The 17,802-nt window shown below is 24.6% G+C and overlaps 1 protein-coding gene across 4 annotated transcripts in view; it reads left to right on the top strand.

The window, feature by feature from the left end:
• Positions 1-17,802, top strand: part of LOC122506509 (serine/threonine-protein kinase N) — a 31,840-nt gene that overhangs the window by 572 nt on the left and 13,466 nt on the right. For 2 of the 4 annotated variants that reach the window (XM_043618748.1, XM_043618763.1), the window contains exons 2-5: positions 2,521-2,649; positions 3,569-3,770; positions 15,259-15,362; positions 16,882-17,092. In XM_043618748.1, the coding sequence (XP_043474683.1) occupies positions 2,521-2,649; positions 3,569-3,770; positions 15,259-15,362; positions 16,882-17,092 (646 nt within the window). Of the gene's footprint in view, positions 1-1,740; positions 2,119-2,520; positions 2,650-3,568; positions 3,771-15,258; positions 15,363-16,881; positions 17,093-17,802 lie in introns of those variants that run through there. The other 2 variants (XM_043618740.1, XM_043618756.1) reach the window with 2 other exon arrangements.

Raw genomic sequence — 17,802 nt, 5'->3', positions numbered from 1 at the left:
TTTTAGGTTACGTTGAGTTAAGTAAGGGGAAATAAAGAATAGAATAGTAAAGTGTTGAAATGTTGAATGTTTGAGAGGAGAATTTAAAAAATGGAACAGTAAAGGGAAGACAGGTGCACGCGTTGATCATGCTTGAGAAATGAGAGATATGATTAAAAGAAATTTTGTTTCTTATTTAAGGGGTGTTGAACTTGGTAATAACTGATTGTTTTTCTCCCGTTTTTTTTTATTCGCTTGGGGCGAAGTCTCTTTCGCCTTAAATGACATTACGAGTCCACCGGCCTTTGAATTTCGTAATTTACAGATGCTTGTCTGGTATAGTGCGTGACCCAAAAATAAAGTCGCTAACGTTAGCAAGAGTTCTCACAAGTTACAGTTTTCATCTTCTATTCCAATTTCTCGAATAATGTACCTAACATTTAGAAAAATGCGATTCTTAAATGTAAATACCGCTTTATGAATTTTTTCCTACCGTCAAAATTAAAGAAATTCGTAAATAAAATTTTATTTTCTCTCATTCGATCGTAGATTACTTTGATTAATTGTATACCGAACATTGGAAAGTTCATTTTATTGCAGATGACTTGACTTTCAGAATATTGCATAATACGTCAAAAAAAATTGGAATTCTAATGATAAATAAAAATTATCAAATCGTTAAATTTCAGGATTTCAGGAATTTCAAAAATAGAAAATTAAATCCATATTTCCGTAAATTTAATTTGCTGCGGTAAATTTTGCTTTAAGCTGTATTACTAGGGCGAAACTGGGCCAAGTGTTTGCACGTGGCTCTACATTAGAAAAGTAAAACTGTGTATGTTGAGTTCTTAATGAAAATTCTTTAAAATATTCAACTCGACTCTTTGAATAGGATTCTATCTTGAGACAAAAAATGACGTAATGTGCATAAAAATTAATTTGCATATTTTTTTCTTACGCTCATTTTGAAATTATCGACTAAAATAGACAAGAGTATTTATTTTTAATCGTCAAAACGATTGTTGACCTCTCTTTTTCATTACATATCTATAGCAGATTTAGATATTACGGAATGTGTGAAAATAACTCGTTCGTCAGTGTATTGAGGTGAAAATTTATTTCGAATTCATTTATCTTTTTGGAAATTATCATTTCGACTAATATTGGATATTAGATTTGAATACATGATTTTTTTTAAATATATTTTATTTCTTAAAGAATATTTTTTTCTTTTATTTATTTGTTAAATTTGTACATTTAGAGCAAACTGACACATCCGGACGTAGTAAAATATATTAAAATATGTTCCTTTGAGGAAACGGAGCAAGATACATTATTTTTTAGGGAAATAAAATATTTTTCTTGTTTTTGTGAAACTTTGTCGAAAATTATTAAAATAATTATGCAAATGTTTCATACAGTTATCATTAGGTAACGTGAAATAACAGATTAGAGTAATGCAATGAAGCTGAGTCACTGATTGTTGGTAGTTTAAGTGAATGAACGATTATTTATAGACAAAGCAGGAAAATCCTGTTTTCTTTTCCTGATTATAATCAAGTCGTAAATTTTCCACCATCAGAATATTTAAATGGCAAATGGATTTAAAATTTGTATCTATATATTTTTTACTTGAATAGATTTTCAGATATAATTTAATATTTTAAAGTTGAGAATCACTGTTATCTATCTGTTTGATAAGAGATAAGGACAAAAGATCTGTGGTAACATTTGTTCGTTTCGAATCTTGTGTGTTAATTTATTTGCTTCGTGTGTGAAATCCATTTGTCGTGTTACAAGTGCGTCTATTACTATTATTATAGAGTGTGTTTCGAGTGAACTTATTTATTAGAATTTGTAGAATTTAGAATTTTTGGATTATTGAATTATTGAATTACTCGAAATTTTCTCAATTTTCCGTTTCATTTTCTTTCAATTCAGAGTGTTTAATTTTCCGTGCAATATTGTTGGATTGGTATAAAATGTGACGGGCAGGGAAAACGAATTTTTCATAATTAAGGTTTTAAAATGAGTTCTCGTAAAAGAACGTCGACTAATTCTAGAAATAGATTTTCGGTTGTTGAAAAATCGGATAATGTGCTTTTTAGAGGTTTTTTGAAATATTTTCAACCTTGTGTGGTATGTAGTTGAAATTTTTTGAAGGAAATTTTTGATATTAGTTATATAATTACTATATTTATACAAGAAGACTATAACGTTTCCTTTTGATAATGTCGGACCTTTCTAATTAACTCTGATAAATGAATTTTATCAGAAAATGTACGTCTGTTACATGCTTGTTAAAAGGATGATTAAATATCTAGACGCATAGTGATTTATTAAAGAGTAAAAAGATAAACACTGAAGCGTCTTTCTGTTTATTTGTATAATTGTACAATATATTTTTATACTTATTTTTCATATTTATTAGTTTTATTATTTTTTATACTTTTACATAATTTCCATTTTCTCTCTTTTTTTAGTTGAAAATGAATTTTCTATCGAAAATAAAGTTCTGATATATTTTTCTAATGATTTCAGGGCGATTATATTAGACATCCTGTTGTTTACGAACTTTCACACAAATATGGAGTGGCAGGTAGTGACCAAGTGCCCTTACCAGCTCGTCTTGACGAACTTCGGGAGCATATTCGTCGAGAAATACGAAAGGTACTGTTTTTTCGCTAATTTATTCGAAAATTCCTCAATTCAATGATTTTTAATATCTACTATTTTAATAAAATTTTTCAAATAATTAAATTATTTAAAAAAAATTTAATAAAATTCTATGCAAACCTTTAATTATTTTCATAAAATAATAAAAATTTCTCAGGAATTCAATTATTTTCATAAATAATAAAACTCATTGCAGAATTTCAATTAATTTTAATCAAATTTTAATCAAATTTCTCGAAAAATATAATTATTCTTAAAATTTTTATTATAATTCGTCAAAAGAATTCAATTATTTAAAAATTTATTGGTAAAATTCTTTATTAGAATTGGATTTTAAGAAACATTCAATTATTCAATAAATTGTTTTTTTTTGTATTTAAATAATTGAATTCCAGTAGAATTTTCTAATAAAAATTGATTTAAAAATTAATTTCAGTTCAAATTTTGAACCTTTGAAAAGGTTTGAATTTGAAATTTTTGGAAATCTGAATTTTTCATTTTTTTAACTAACAATTCTGTGGAATTAATTTTTTCGAGAAAGTTTAATTGCGGTTTTTTTTTTAAATTGTAAACAAATAAATTTGAAAATTCTCAAAAAACTTTTTCAAAAATTATTAAAAATTCTCAAAGAACTTTTTCTAAAATTATTAAAAATATTTGATTTAAAGGAGAATTTTAGTTTAAAATTCATCTTTAATTATTATAAAACATGAAGAAATCGATGACTCGATTTCACTTGTTCGAGCACTGAAAAATCTAATTCTAATATAAAAATAGGATATGTAGAATATAAGGAAATTAAAGTTTATAAATATGAACAAAAAATAGAATGTAAATAAAAAATATTTGTGATAGGATATATTCTATAAAAAGTAGAAATTTAGTTAACTGGATGAATTTTTTTTTGTCACAGGAACTAAAAATAAAAGCCGGTGCAGAGAAACTGCGGGAGGTGGCGACTGATCGTAAAGCTCTCTCTGATGTTGCTATGATTGTGAAAAAGGCAAATACGAAGCTCAGTGAGCTTCAAGCAGAACTACAGCAGCTTGAAAGTCAAATTATATTGACTCAGGGACAACCACAGTCTCCTCAACAAAATCACTCCAACGGGCAAGGTAAATCAAATGAAAAATGACATATAGACTAATTTCAGTTGAAAACTTAATGAAAATACCGAAGGAGAAAGATGCCGCACACAAATCTTAAAAATAAACCACAAACTCAAGTTCGCAGCTTTGCCGTTGAAGAGAATTATTTTGTCTCTTTAAATTAGTATTATACAAAACGTCCAACGGAAAATATTACATAAATTTGCTGCAAATGCCAAAATTTATGTAAATGAAAAATTTTATTTTTCTATCCAGCAGGAAATTTTTTTTAATTTTCAAATTTTTTAAGTGTTTATAAACAAAAACTTGTTTTCATTTCTACTGGAAAATTTAAACACATCTGTTTCAATTCGAATAATTTAGTTGAAATTCATAGAGAGTAGAGGTAATAATTTTCTTTGAAACGCACGTATTAGAATGATTCAGGATGACTGAATGGCTCTATAGATCTTGGGTAGGTGTTTTAAATATTTTCCACACTGGATAAAGATTCTATAGACTGTCACGTCCCGTAGTTAGTCTCGAGGGCACTATTATGTTTGTCTATCAATCTCCTGTCTGAGAGAGTTTCATTCTATGCCTCTTTTTCCGTCTATAGTAAATGCAACTCATAGTCTGCGGTGTTGAATTGACTCTAAGTGGTAGCAGCTATTTATATCAGTTGTTCGCTCTGTGTCCAATCCAGTCAAGTCAGTTATCATTCGCGACTCGATATTTCATTGATTCAATGAGATCTGCAAAAAATTTTTTTTCTTCGACGAGATCGATTCTTCTAATTTTGTATTTACGAAATAGAATTCATATTTATAGGTACGAAATTTGTAAATTTCTTTTTTTATGAAATTCGTAATTTAGGAAATATTGTTACTTAATTATCGATTTTTTGGATAAATGATCATTTTGGACAAAGTGAAATAATTTTCATTTTAGAGAATAAGACGTTATTTTTTCGATTTGAATTGAATGGATGCTCCTCCAACCACTAAAGACAATTTCTTGTTTTTGTTCGATTGCTTTTAGTATCCAGGTCGCTTCTCTAAAAAGAAAAGAAAATCCTATGTACGCAACTAAGATCGATTAGATGTAGAGAAATCTTTATAGGTTTATTTCTTTATTGAATGAAACTGAATTGTATAGAGAGATTATTATTTACCGTTATTGATTGGTGCTATTGAGGGGAATTGTAAAGAAAATGTTACAAAATTCTAGGTGGAATATTTGATTAGCTTATGAAAATTAAAGAGATCTATTTAATTCTACTAATTATTTTTTTCTGGAAAAAATTCTTTCGTTCTATTTTATTGTCAATTTTTTCTATTTTATTGGTAATTTTTTATATTTTTAGGGTTGCCACAGGGAAGGGAAATCAGGGAAAAGTCAGGGAAAGTAGAATTGATCAGGGAAAAGTCAGTGATTTTTATTAAAACTACTGGAAAAAATTTAATTCTTTGAATTAATCAACAGTTTTAATTATTGAAAAAACTTTTTAATACAATTCTACAAAAAGATTCAATTATTTTCATAAATAATAAAATTTCATTTAGGAATTCAATTATTTTCATGGCAGAATTTTAAATAGTTTCAATACAATTTTAAATAAATTCTTTGAAAAATGCAATTATTAATTAAAAATTTTATTGAAACTTAAGGAAAGAATTCAATTTTAAGAAACATTCAATTATTCAATAAAGCAATAAAATTCGTTGCACTAATTCATAATTCAAATATTTTCATAAATAACATTTATTTCGTCGCAGAAAATAAATTATTTTCAAAATTTTTGAAGTAATTCTGCAAAAGAATTCAATTATCTTGATAAACAACAAAATCGTATAAATTCTTCCCAAAAAATCAATTATTCTAAGGAATTTTAATAAAATTCTTTTCCAAAATTCAATTATTTCGATAAATATCCAAATTTATCATAAGAATTCAATTTTTTTGAAAAGTAATAAATACTTAGCAGAGATTAAAATATTTTCCAAATTTTTTAAAAATTCTCGTCAAGAATTAAATTATCTTTATAACTGGATAGCGAAATTCTCCTCAAGATTGAAATTGTAAAAAATTTCAATTATTTAAACAAAATTTAATAAAATTCTTCGCATGAATTCAATTGTTTTCAAAAATTATTAATTAAATTCTTCTCAGGAATTCAATTATTTTTAAACATTTTAATAAAATTCTACAAAAAGTTTTTAATTATTTTCAAAAATTGTTATAAAATTCTTTCATATATAATAAATTTCGTTAAAATTTTTATTAAATTCCTTAAAAGAAATGAAATATTTCCAAAAATTGTTAATACAATTCTACGTAAAAATTAAATTTTAAGAAACATTCAATTATTGAATAAATTATTTATTTTTGTATTTGTATTCTCGTAGAATTCAATTATTATTTTTCGTATTTTTAACTAACAATTCTGTAGAATTAATTTTTTTGAAAAATTTTAATTGAATTGAAAAGTCAGGGGAAAATAAAGTTAAATTTTTGCGGCAACCCTGATTTTCTTTTCAATAATTTTGACTATTGTCAGTAATTTTGTCTATTGTCGATAATTTTTCTCTATTGTCGATAATTTTTATACTATTGTCAATAATTTTGTCTATTTTGGTGTCAATATTTTTATTTTTGACAAAAATAACGGATGCACTAAAAATTTGTTTTACGTCTTCAAATTGAAAGCTATTTCTTTAATAAACCATTGTAATTTTTCTATTGTCAGTCGTACTCCTCCGGATGCACGTAATACTGCTCTGGATGTACCTAATAAGCTGAACGCATTTCCGGACTGTTGAATACGTACCAATATAAATTTAGCAGTCCGGCGAACTCGATTATTAATCATGTATTTATTTTTAAAACATTGTGCATCGTTTAATTTTAACTTTCTTGAATTCTTTTTTTATTCGAATCGTAATTTTAGAATTTTTTTTTTACTCTTTTATTTATTTTTTGACTATGTTTTCATTTATTTTTTTTACTTTTTTCAAATTTGGTTCACTTTGTTTACTTTTTTCTCCTTTTTTCACTTCGTTTACTTTTTTCACTTTTTTTATACTTGTTTTCATTTTAAAAATTAAATGAAAATTGCAATATTAATAAACTTTTTATTTTTCGTTTTATAATTTTCATTTCAATAATTACAATGTTGTTAGTTATGAAAACAACATATCAACATCATAAAATTGAAATTATAAACAAGTTTTGAAACATGAAACATCTTTCTAATAAATATTTGTTTGAATTTTTTGTCAATAATAATTTTTGAGAGTAATGTTAAAAATTGTCTAATGAAGCTTCTAATTTTTTAATTTGCTCATTAATGTTTAATTAACTGTTTAGTTATTAATCAATTTAATTTCACCATCGCTGGAATGTCAATAATTGATAAATATTAATAAGGTAATTAAAAATTAGAAGTTTGGTGAGAATAAATTATGGATCATTGGCTCACGTACATGTAATGTAATAAGACGTCAAAGTGATAAGTTGTAAATAATGATGTTAATTAATAGTTTGTATTGACTTTCGCTTAAGCAAACTTTTGATGAATGTTTATTGAGTACAATAGGTAACATTTTCTTTACAATAGGTAAATACGTAATTTTTTATTTAATAGTGTTATTTAATAATAGTAATAATTTTATACGTGTTAAGAGTATAAAACAGTTGGTATTGACTACGGTTTAATGTCAGAATCAATTGTTCAGGTCGTGGCATAGTTGCTTCCCAAGAGAAGTTATCTCTCTTTGGTCTTAAATTATTTACCAGTCCGTAACATTGAACGGTCATTGTTAATTTAAAATTAGTCTGTTGAGCGTCCAGTCTGGCATAATGCATAAATCACTGGTAATTCAATTCATATATTCAATAAATCGCGTATATATTTGAAGAATTGCTATCTCTGTGTGATTGTAAGTTATCAATTTAAAGGAATTTTTAATTATCCGAGAGTTTCTTTGGCTTACAAAATTAGGTCATGTTTATTATGTTAATATTTAAATTATTATTCGGTAATTAAATTAATTAGTTGTAATTAATTTGAAAAATGGAGAAATCAGCTGTATGGTTTAAGTATCTTGTAATGAATTCTTATGGTAGGTTGGTCGTTTGAATGCAAATTGTTGGCGCGTATCTCTCTCATAGTCATGGCAATTATTTTATACAATGTTATAATAAGGATGTTATGGACCATCACCCACGACAGGAATAATTATATATTTTATGTACAATAGTAGCTCTAGAATTCTATTCACTTCATGCTTCAAAAGCAAACACCTGCTCTTTGTTCTTTTTAAACTGCTTTTATCGAACTAGAAATGATTTCTTAAAAGAAAAAGAAAAACTAGTTCATTTCTTTAAGAGCGCGTCACTATATTTTGTTATTAATTTATAAAATCTATTGACTGGAGTTTTGTTATTCATTCTTTGCACAAATGCTGACGTCTTTTAAGCTCTATATACTCTTGTGAACTTTTTCTATTTGAGACAAATATAAACTTATAACAATACATATTTGAAAATAAACTTTAAATATCCCTTTGTTTCTATATGTCAGCGCAGAAGATCGATAAATGGATTGACCAAACCGATATTGAAAAGATGAACAACAATGATAAATAGAGAAAGAAAAAAAAATGAAAAGAGTTCTTTTCAACGATGCCATTAGCGTTGTGTATACACCTACACGAGCTTACACGTACCCTATTATTAACGAATGTTCTCATTCAGTGACAAAGCTAGTCATTGTTCGTCGACAACCCCTGAATGGGTCATATTGATGTCGCGCGTGCACACCCGTTTATGTACACCAACCTTAACAGGGAATGACAAAAAGGATTAAGTACAAAAAAGAAGAAAAAAAAAAAATAAAATAATAGAAAGAGTGAGAGAATAGTGGGGGAAGAAGACACGCGAGCATCATTTTAACCCTCCGCCGGCTAAAGCACACTATTCAGCACCAAACAGTCAGGCTATTCAGTCGACGACTTTCTAATTGCATGCAAAGTTTTATATATATACGAACGGTCGAGATAATTAGACACGACAAAGGAAAAGAGAAGAAAATTAAGGAAAAAATAAGTAGAGGACGAGAGGTTTTCAAAATTGGTTTGGTTATACATGAAGCGTGCATAATTATTGCCTTGTTTAGATCTATTGTTAAATAGTGCAATGGAACTAACAATACTGCGCGCACTTTGGTGTGAGAAAAAAAAACAGAAATGAGAATTTATTCATTCTATTTTTTTCCCATTTATAACGAATACTTGTAGGAAAAAGAGGTATCAATTTACTGTACTTTTTAATTAAGAACAAATTATAAAAGTATTTGTGACGCGCTCTGAGAAGAAAGGCAATTGTAGGTCATGTTTGTTTGTTTGTGGTTTTTAATTATCAGGGTTGACACAGGTCAGGGAAAAGTAAGGAATTTTTATTTAAAAGTACTGGAGAAAATTAAATTTTTAGAATTCATAAGAAAATTCTAAATTTTGGTGTCTTTTTTGTTTGACTCATAAACTATAAAATTACCACGAATTCTAATACAAAACTTTCATTTTTTTCCATTTCTAACAATAATTCATTTTTTTTAACTATCAAAAAATTATTACTTAGAAATTATTTAATCAATAAATTTACTTAAATAGTTCAAAATTAATTGAATTTTAAAAGAGTTGCGTTTACAATTTTCATAAATAGCTGAACTTCAAAAGCTTTTAAATATAAATTTTATAAAATTTCAAATTTTGAATGAATTTAATTAGAAATTTGATAAAATTTCAATTCTGAATGAATTTGCTTAGAAATTTTAAAGAATTTATCTTTTTTTAAAAATTCTAATAATTGAGATTCCTCTAAAATTAATTAAATTTTGTAATATATATTTAATTAAATGTTAAGAAGTAATGGATATATAGAAAAATTTTAGTTAAAAACACTAAAAAAATGAATTTTTGAGAAGTTATAAATGATCGCATAAATTGAATTATTTTCAAAAGTAATAAAATTCTTTGCAAAGAGTTAATTGTGTTAAAAAATTTCTTTAAAATTTCAATTATCTTTATAAATAATAAAATTCTTCTCCGAAATTTAATTATTTTCCAAAGTAAAAAAAATTCTTCACAGAAATTAAATTATGTACAAAATATAAAAAAATTCTCGTCAAAATTTCAATTATCTTTACTATAAATATTAAAATTCTTCTCCAAAATTCAATTATGTTCAAAAATTGTTTAAAATTCTTGTATAAAAATATCAATTATTTTCAAAAGGAATAAAATTCTTCTCCAGAATTTAATTATTTTCAATATTTAAATTATTTTAATACAGTTTACCTAAAGAATTCAATTATTTAAAAAAAAAATTAATAAACTTCCACGCTAACATTTAATTATATTCATAAATAATAAAATACTTTTGAGGAATTCAATTATTTTCATAAATAATAAAACTCATCACGCAGAATTTCAATTCTTTTGAATTCAATTTTAATCGAATTTCTTGAAAAATGTATTTAATTTTTCTTAAAAATTTTATGAAAATCCATCGAAAGAATTCAATTTTTTAAAAATGTGTTGATAATATTAATTGAAGAATTTCTAAATAATCGAAATTTCGTAAAATTGAATTGAAAACAAACAGATTTGAAAATTATCAAAGAAATTTTTTAAAAATTATTAAAAATAATTTATTTAAAGAGAATTTTAGTTAAAAATTCTAGAAAAAAATATTTGAATTGAAATAATGAAAACAATTTATTTATTTAAGTAATTGAATTCTCATAGAATTTTCTAATAAAAATTGATTTAAAAATGAATTTTAGTTATAATCTGCAATAAAAATTAAATATTAAAACTAAAAGCATTATTAAATTATAAATTTTTAGAAATAATTGAATTTTAAAAATGTTTTAAATTAAAATCTTTGAAAATTAAATAATATTTCATTTGAAAAATTTCCGATTAATCGAAATTTCGTAAAATTTAATTGTAAACAAATGGATTTGAAAATTCTCGAAGAACTTTTTCAAAAAATATTTAAAATAATGGATTTAAAGAAGAACTTTATAGTTAAAAATTATAAAAAATAATTGAATCATTTTACAATGAAAGAAATTCAGTGAATCAGAATATTCTTTAGGGTCAGGGAAAAAGTGAAAATTTTGTCTGGAAATCAGGGAAAAGTCAGGGAAAAACAAAATTAAATTTTTGTTGCAACCCTAATTATGTTCGTATTTATAACAGACTATAATTATAATTTATTATTTTATTATTTTAATGATAATAATAATTAATAATAGAATAAATATAATTCCAAGATCCCTTGAGGGTGTGTGACATTTATATAGTAGACGTTGTAAAATTGGAAAAGAATGTTTATTGGATAAAAATCAGTCCCTTAGGTGCGCAATCGATTTTCTTGTCTCTGCGGATACAAAAAGACCATTTGATTGGAATACAAGTTTATATCTTGATCTTTTTCCATGTTTCTAGTTTTCTAGAGTTGTCACGATATCGCCAGACTAAACAATGCATGTATATTGGATATGTTGAAGACGTGGAAATCAATTGAGAACTTGCGAAACAGTGAATATCGACTTATTTTCTAAGTCTCGTTATATGTTCGTACAATATACGATTACAAGACCAATGACAGTATTGAAATATCTTTTACAAACACAAGTGTTTTCATACCTGAATTTCAATTAAAGTGTTGCATGTAATTTTCAGTTTTTGATTTACATTTTTTCTGTTATATTTTATTTATTTATTTTTTTTTTGTATTTATATGTTTTGTTATAATGAAACAAGTATGATGAAATAAATATAATTTATAACAAATAAAGCAACTTTTTTTGCGCCTTAAAATTGTCCCGAGGCCTTTATTTTTATTAATTATTATTAATTATTATTATTTATTATTATATTATATTATTATTTATTTTTATTAATTATTTTTTATTCATATTTTTAATTTTCCGATTTGAAATTCTTGCTATGAGGAATAATTTTTTTTTGTTTGAGTAAAAAATATTACAATATTGTTCGGAGGAAACTGTTTAGGAGTTATTACACTAGAATACTATTGTTGGTCATCAGTGAATTTATTTTAACTCTAATTGTTCCAACTTCCGGTTAACGGGGAAGTAAAAGCCATAAACATCACTATAGTTCCGGCAAATATATTCTGTGTCTCTTCAAATGTATCTGCATCCGACTCGATGAAGGGAGACTTTTTTTTCTTCTTTTATAATTTTCTTGGCACTTTGTAATTTCGAGGTAATTTTGCAGAAAAATTAAGTGAGAATGCAAAAATTAATGTTTCAGTATTTTATTAGTAATCAACAATGACGTTGAATAAATTACAGAGTGACTAAATAATTATCGAGTGAATAATACATTGTGTATATTATTATGTCACTTTTTGTCATAATATATGATATTTATTATTAATCAATTTGCATACAATGGGAAATTATTGTTAATTACAAATGAAATTGAAAAGAAAAAAATGAAATATTAATTTTTATCTAAATGAGTTTATTTTTATTGATACTGAAAAATGAGTTATTTATTTTGTAAATAATTTTTTTATTCTGTGTTATATAAATATGATTAATTGTTGTATATTCGGAGAAAAATTCAAAATTGCTTTGTAAATGACAGGCTTGATGTGTGCTGTGCGCAATGTCTTGGAAATTACACTTGCAATCCTAATCTGAGTCTAAATTCTGAAGTACACGTCATGTGAGTCAACATCCGTTTAGCGAGAAACGCCGCGTCGCCTATGCAAGTTGAGATTTGTTGACTGTCTGGGCCAAATACCATGACTTACCCTTGACTTTATAGACTTGCTCTCGTTTCTGTCTTTCTAGATTGTTTCTAATAATGTGTACATTTTAATAATTCAACTCTACCGCTGATTTAGAAAAGTCTTCATTTCTATTTTATAGTTTTTAATACTCTGTTCTATTTAATATTTAACTGGTTTTTTGTTGTTGAAATTATATCAATTTAGAGTTGCCATAAAACCTGAGAAACCTGGAAATGACAGGAAATTTTATAAACCTTGAAAAAACCTGTATTTATTCTTGAAATCTAATTTTACTTAAATATTTCAAAATTAATTCAATTAATTTAATTTTAAAAGAGTTGCGTTTTAATTATTAAAATTTTTTTTAAAACAAGTTTTTAAAATTTTTAATTAAATTCATTTAAATTTGAAATTTTACAAAATTTCAATTTTAAATGAATTTAATTAAAAATTTTAAAAAACCTAGATTTTAAAAAAATTTTAATAATTAAAATTCTTTTGAAATTAGTAAAATTTTTTAACATACCCATATTTAATTAATTATTAAAAAGAATGGATTTATAGAAGAATTTTAGTTAAAAACAGTAAAAAAAAAATTGAATTTTAAAGCAATTACAAATGATTGCAGAAATTCAATTATTTTCAAAAGTAGTCAAATTCTTCTCAAAAATTGAATTATTTTCAAAAATTTTAATAAAATTCTTAGCAAAATTTTCATTATGTTCAAAAACTTTACTCAATTTAATGATTTTTAATTTCTACTACTTTAATAAAATCTTCGAAAAGAATTCAATTAGTTAAAAAAAATTTTAATAAAATTCTACGAAAACATTTCATTATTTTTATAAATAATAATAACATTTTTTACAGGAATTCAATTATTTTCATAAATAATAAAACTCATCGCAGACTTTCAATTATTTTAAATACATACAATTTTAATGGAATTCCTCGAAAAATGTAATTATTCTTAAAAATTTTATTAAAATTTATCAAAGAAATTCAATTATTTTCAATGTCTACTATTTAAATAAAATTGCACAAAAGAATTCAATTATTTAAAAAGAAATTTTAATAAACTTCGTCTCAAGAACGAAACATTTCAAAAGTAATAATTATAATTCTTCTCAGAAATTCAATTATGTTCAAAAAGTTACAAAAATTCCCGAAAATATTAATTATCTTTATAAATAATAAAATTTTTCTCCGAAATTCAATTATTTTCAAAAAATTGAATAAAATTCTTGTCAGAATTTCAATTATTTTTAATACAATTTTCATCAAATTTCTCGAAAAATGAAATTATTTTTAAAAATTTTATTAAAATTTGTCCGGAGAATTTAATTATTTTTTTTTAATTATTGAAGTTTTTCTTTTCTGATACAAATTTAATTTAAAAATTTCCGAATAATCGAAATTTCGTAAAATTGAATTGAAAACAAGCAGATTTGAAAATTATCTAATAAATTTTTCAAAAATTATTAAAAATAATTGATTTAGATAGAATTTTAGTTAAAAATTCTAGAAATAATATTTGAATTGAAATGATGAAAACAATTTAATTTATGTAACAAAAGTTTTGAACGTTTAAATGAACGACGATATTTTTATTACTTCTTTTAATTTGTATTTTATTTACAAAATTTTGTCTTTTATTATTAAAAAATTAATTTTTAACCAAATTAAATGTTCAGTTACAATGTTTTTTATTTGAGTTTAGTAATTTTTAAAAAATATTGTAGCACAAAAAAATATTTCTTTCTCTTGAACGTTCATAACTTTAGGAAAATGAAAATTTGAACTTTTCATACTTTTAATGTTTTAATCAAGAACTTTTTTAAAAATTATTAAAATAAATTGAGTTAATGATTAATTTTAGTTGAAAATTCTAGAAATGAATAATCGAAATGATAAAAATAATTTTTGAAGAAGTTTTTAAATATTTTTAAATTTTATTTTTTAAATATTTTTTCAACTTTTAAATATTTATTTAAAAATGTAGTTATTGATGTTTTCGAATAATTTTCCAATTAAAGAAATTCGTAAATAAATGTAATAGAACATTGCATTTGACATTGTGTTCCTCTATTTTTGTCTTAATATTTCTATTAGAGAAGTAAATTCTCAGATACAACTTTTTGTTCCCGTTTCTGGGGTTTATAGTTGACTGATAATAAGCAGATTGTAATTTAATCGTTCCACTTTTATAAAAGTTGTATAAGCATGTGTGAAGTGTTATGAAGGAAATTCACCAAATTCACCTTACTCGCACGTGCAGGCGTCGATTCTTTCCTTTTTACCCGCACACTAACGTTGAACTGTTAGGAGCGGAAACTGTTAGAAAATACATTGGTTTAACGCAGACAATGCTATAGACATCGCACAATGAATACCGGTGCGGTGGGAGAGTCGCATGCAACAAGCTGTGAAACAATGAATGATCTTCCACGATTGCACTAGATTCTGAACTCGTGGGAGTTTTGTCTCTCTTTCCAAAGTTTCACGTCTGGATGACAGGAAGTGAAATCAACCAAATTTACTTATTTCAACTCAAATAGCGAATTTAGAGAAAATTTATTAATAATTTATTATTCTTCTATTATAATTAAATAAATTGAAAATATTTATAGTTTAAAAATGAATTAATTTTGCTAATAACACTTTTTTTTTATTGCAGATACTCCAATGTCTCCGACTGGTCCAGCGTCACCAAGTCAAGAAGGTCTTTTTACTGACCTTCGACTTCTCTCATTAGAAAAGCAGCTTAATATTGAAACGAAGGTAAAATGACTTAATTGTAATAGAATCCGTCAAGCAGGATCAAGAATATTAATTTTTATCGCGGATAAAAATTGCAGTAGTTAATTATATTTAACTGCGAGATTATTTTTCACTCCTATTGAGATATATTGAAATCTTTTTCATATATTGAAATCTATTTCAATAAATTCAAGTATTCAATAGAAATGAGAAATTGCTACATGATTTTTTTGATGAATAGTTTTTCTTTTAAAAAAGAAATGACATCCATTTTTTGTTGAAGGAAAAAAAATTAAGATTTTTGTTGATAGTTTCGAGTCGTCTTTTTGCGTCTGTACTATATTTAAAGTTAAAATCGCAACCCGACGTCATACGACGACACAAGTTCCAGGTTTTAATCAGTTTAGTTGTTAGTTTGTCGCGAGCTAGTGAATACTTACAATGTTTGGTTAGAAGTGTTTTAAAAAGTGAATTTTATATCGCAAAAAGAGGAGAGAAATCGGCTAAAAATGGCCAAGCTTATTTGGAAAAGAGTTAATAAGTTTAAATTTGTTTTGTTTACCACTACTTGTTTTCTTTAGATTATTATTATCGATTTTGATAAATTTCTCTTTTCATTTTACTATTTAATAGTATTTTAAAAATTGTACTTACTTCTTTTCAATTACATTTAGTTTTATGTTTTTAATTTCTATTATTTGTAATATTACTGAATGTTTAATATTTTTATTACTATTACTATTATTTTCATTGTTATTATTATTTTTAATACTATTTTTATTATTTTTACTACTATTTTTATTATTTTTACTGTTATTTTTATTATTGCTATTATTATTGTTTTTAGTAGTAGTGGTGGTAGTCGTTTTATTATTATTATTTTTTTGTTCATTTTCCTGCTTGAGAAGTTAACTTAAGCAGATTGGGATTAGTCGGTAAATTATAATGACATTAGCTGAAGAGTGCAACACAGTTGCTTTCTTGGTATTACGTAGCGTGTCTGAAATCGAAATAAAAAATTAACAGTGCATGAGAATATGCCTTTTAGAAAATAATTTCTTAAAAGAAGAACACACTTTAAATATCCTGTTAAGAAAAACTTATAAATTTGAATATTCATTATCAATCATTATTGTCTTATATTGACGGGAAATGAAAGAGTTTCCTTGTCAGTCTTTTATCAAACTTTATAATGTAATAATCCATCTGATAATGTTTTACAAGACCGAATGTTTCTTCCCTATTGATTCTTATATTTTTTTTATATTCTTTTTTTTAGTAGATTATTTATTTTCTGGAAAAAGATTATTTATATTTTTCTAAATGAAGTAATTGAATATTGAAGGAGACGTAATTAATTACTATTATTACAATAATTAATATTTAATAATCGATAATAGAATTTATTAAACAGAATAAATAATTAATCAGAATACACAATGACATTTAGAAATAATAAAATTTTGAGAATATTAATTTATAGAGAAAATGTTTAGTTTATTTATTAATATGAAAATAAAATGATTTTTATTTTTTTTAGGTGAAGCAAGGTGCGGAGAATATGATACAAAGCTTGACCAGTGGACATAGAGATAAAAAATTATTACAAGAGGCACAGCAAATGTTGGACGATTCTCGGGCAAAAATTGAATTTTTACGCATGCGAATAATGAAGTTAAATCAAGCGCGAGAACAACAGCATGCCAGAGGTGATGTACCTCCACCAAATGGTGAAACTACGAGCAACAAAGGTACTGATGCGATAAATAATTTTTGGATTCAATGACCTGAAAAATATGAAACTCGAAATATTTGATTCATTTACATATATGATATGAATTGGAAAATTCTAACTGTAAATTTAAAAAATCTTTTAGAATTTTCTTCCATTTTTCTAAAACTAGACAGAAATGAGCTAAAATTTAATTTCAAATTTGCTAAAAATTATAACACTAACAAGATTTGTAAATTTTTATTTAAAAAGAAAAAAAAAATTCTCATGAAACATTTTTTTTTCAATTTAAAATTTATTGCAAAATTTTCACGTTTGGTTCATATGAATTGATAATATATATAAAGTAGAATTATGTTTACGCAATGTCGCAAATGCGCGAGAATATCCCTTTGCCAAATGGCAAATGAGCAAAAAACGTGCGCTCCAAGTGTCAAGCTCGTGTTTCACTCATCAGTATAATCACTATTGACTACAATCAACAGATCTGAATCTATCGCATCTATCATACTTTTTGATACTGATAAATAGAATTCAATTCACGGTCTAATTGTGCTTAGAACAAAGTTTTTTTAATCTATTTACATTTTAATATCATTAAATATACATTTAATTTAAAAAAAATTACATTTATAAAAAATATCTTCCTTAATTTTACATTTATCAATTTTAACGAAATTAACATTTTTCATTTACTAAATAATACGAATTTTGTATAATTAATCATTT

This window comes from Leptopilina heterotoma, unplaced genomic scaffold, assembly GCF_015476425.1.
Source record: "Leptopilina heterotoma isolate Lh14 unplaced genomic scaffold, ASM1547642v1 Lhet_114, whole genome shotgun sequence".
Lineage (NCBI taxonomy): Eukaryota > Metazoa > Arthropoda > Insecta > Hymenoptera > Figitidae > Leptopilina > Leptopilina heterotoma.
Note: the sequence above shows the minus strand (reverse complement) of the source record. Positions and strands in the feature narration are given on the sequence as shown.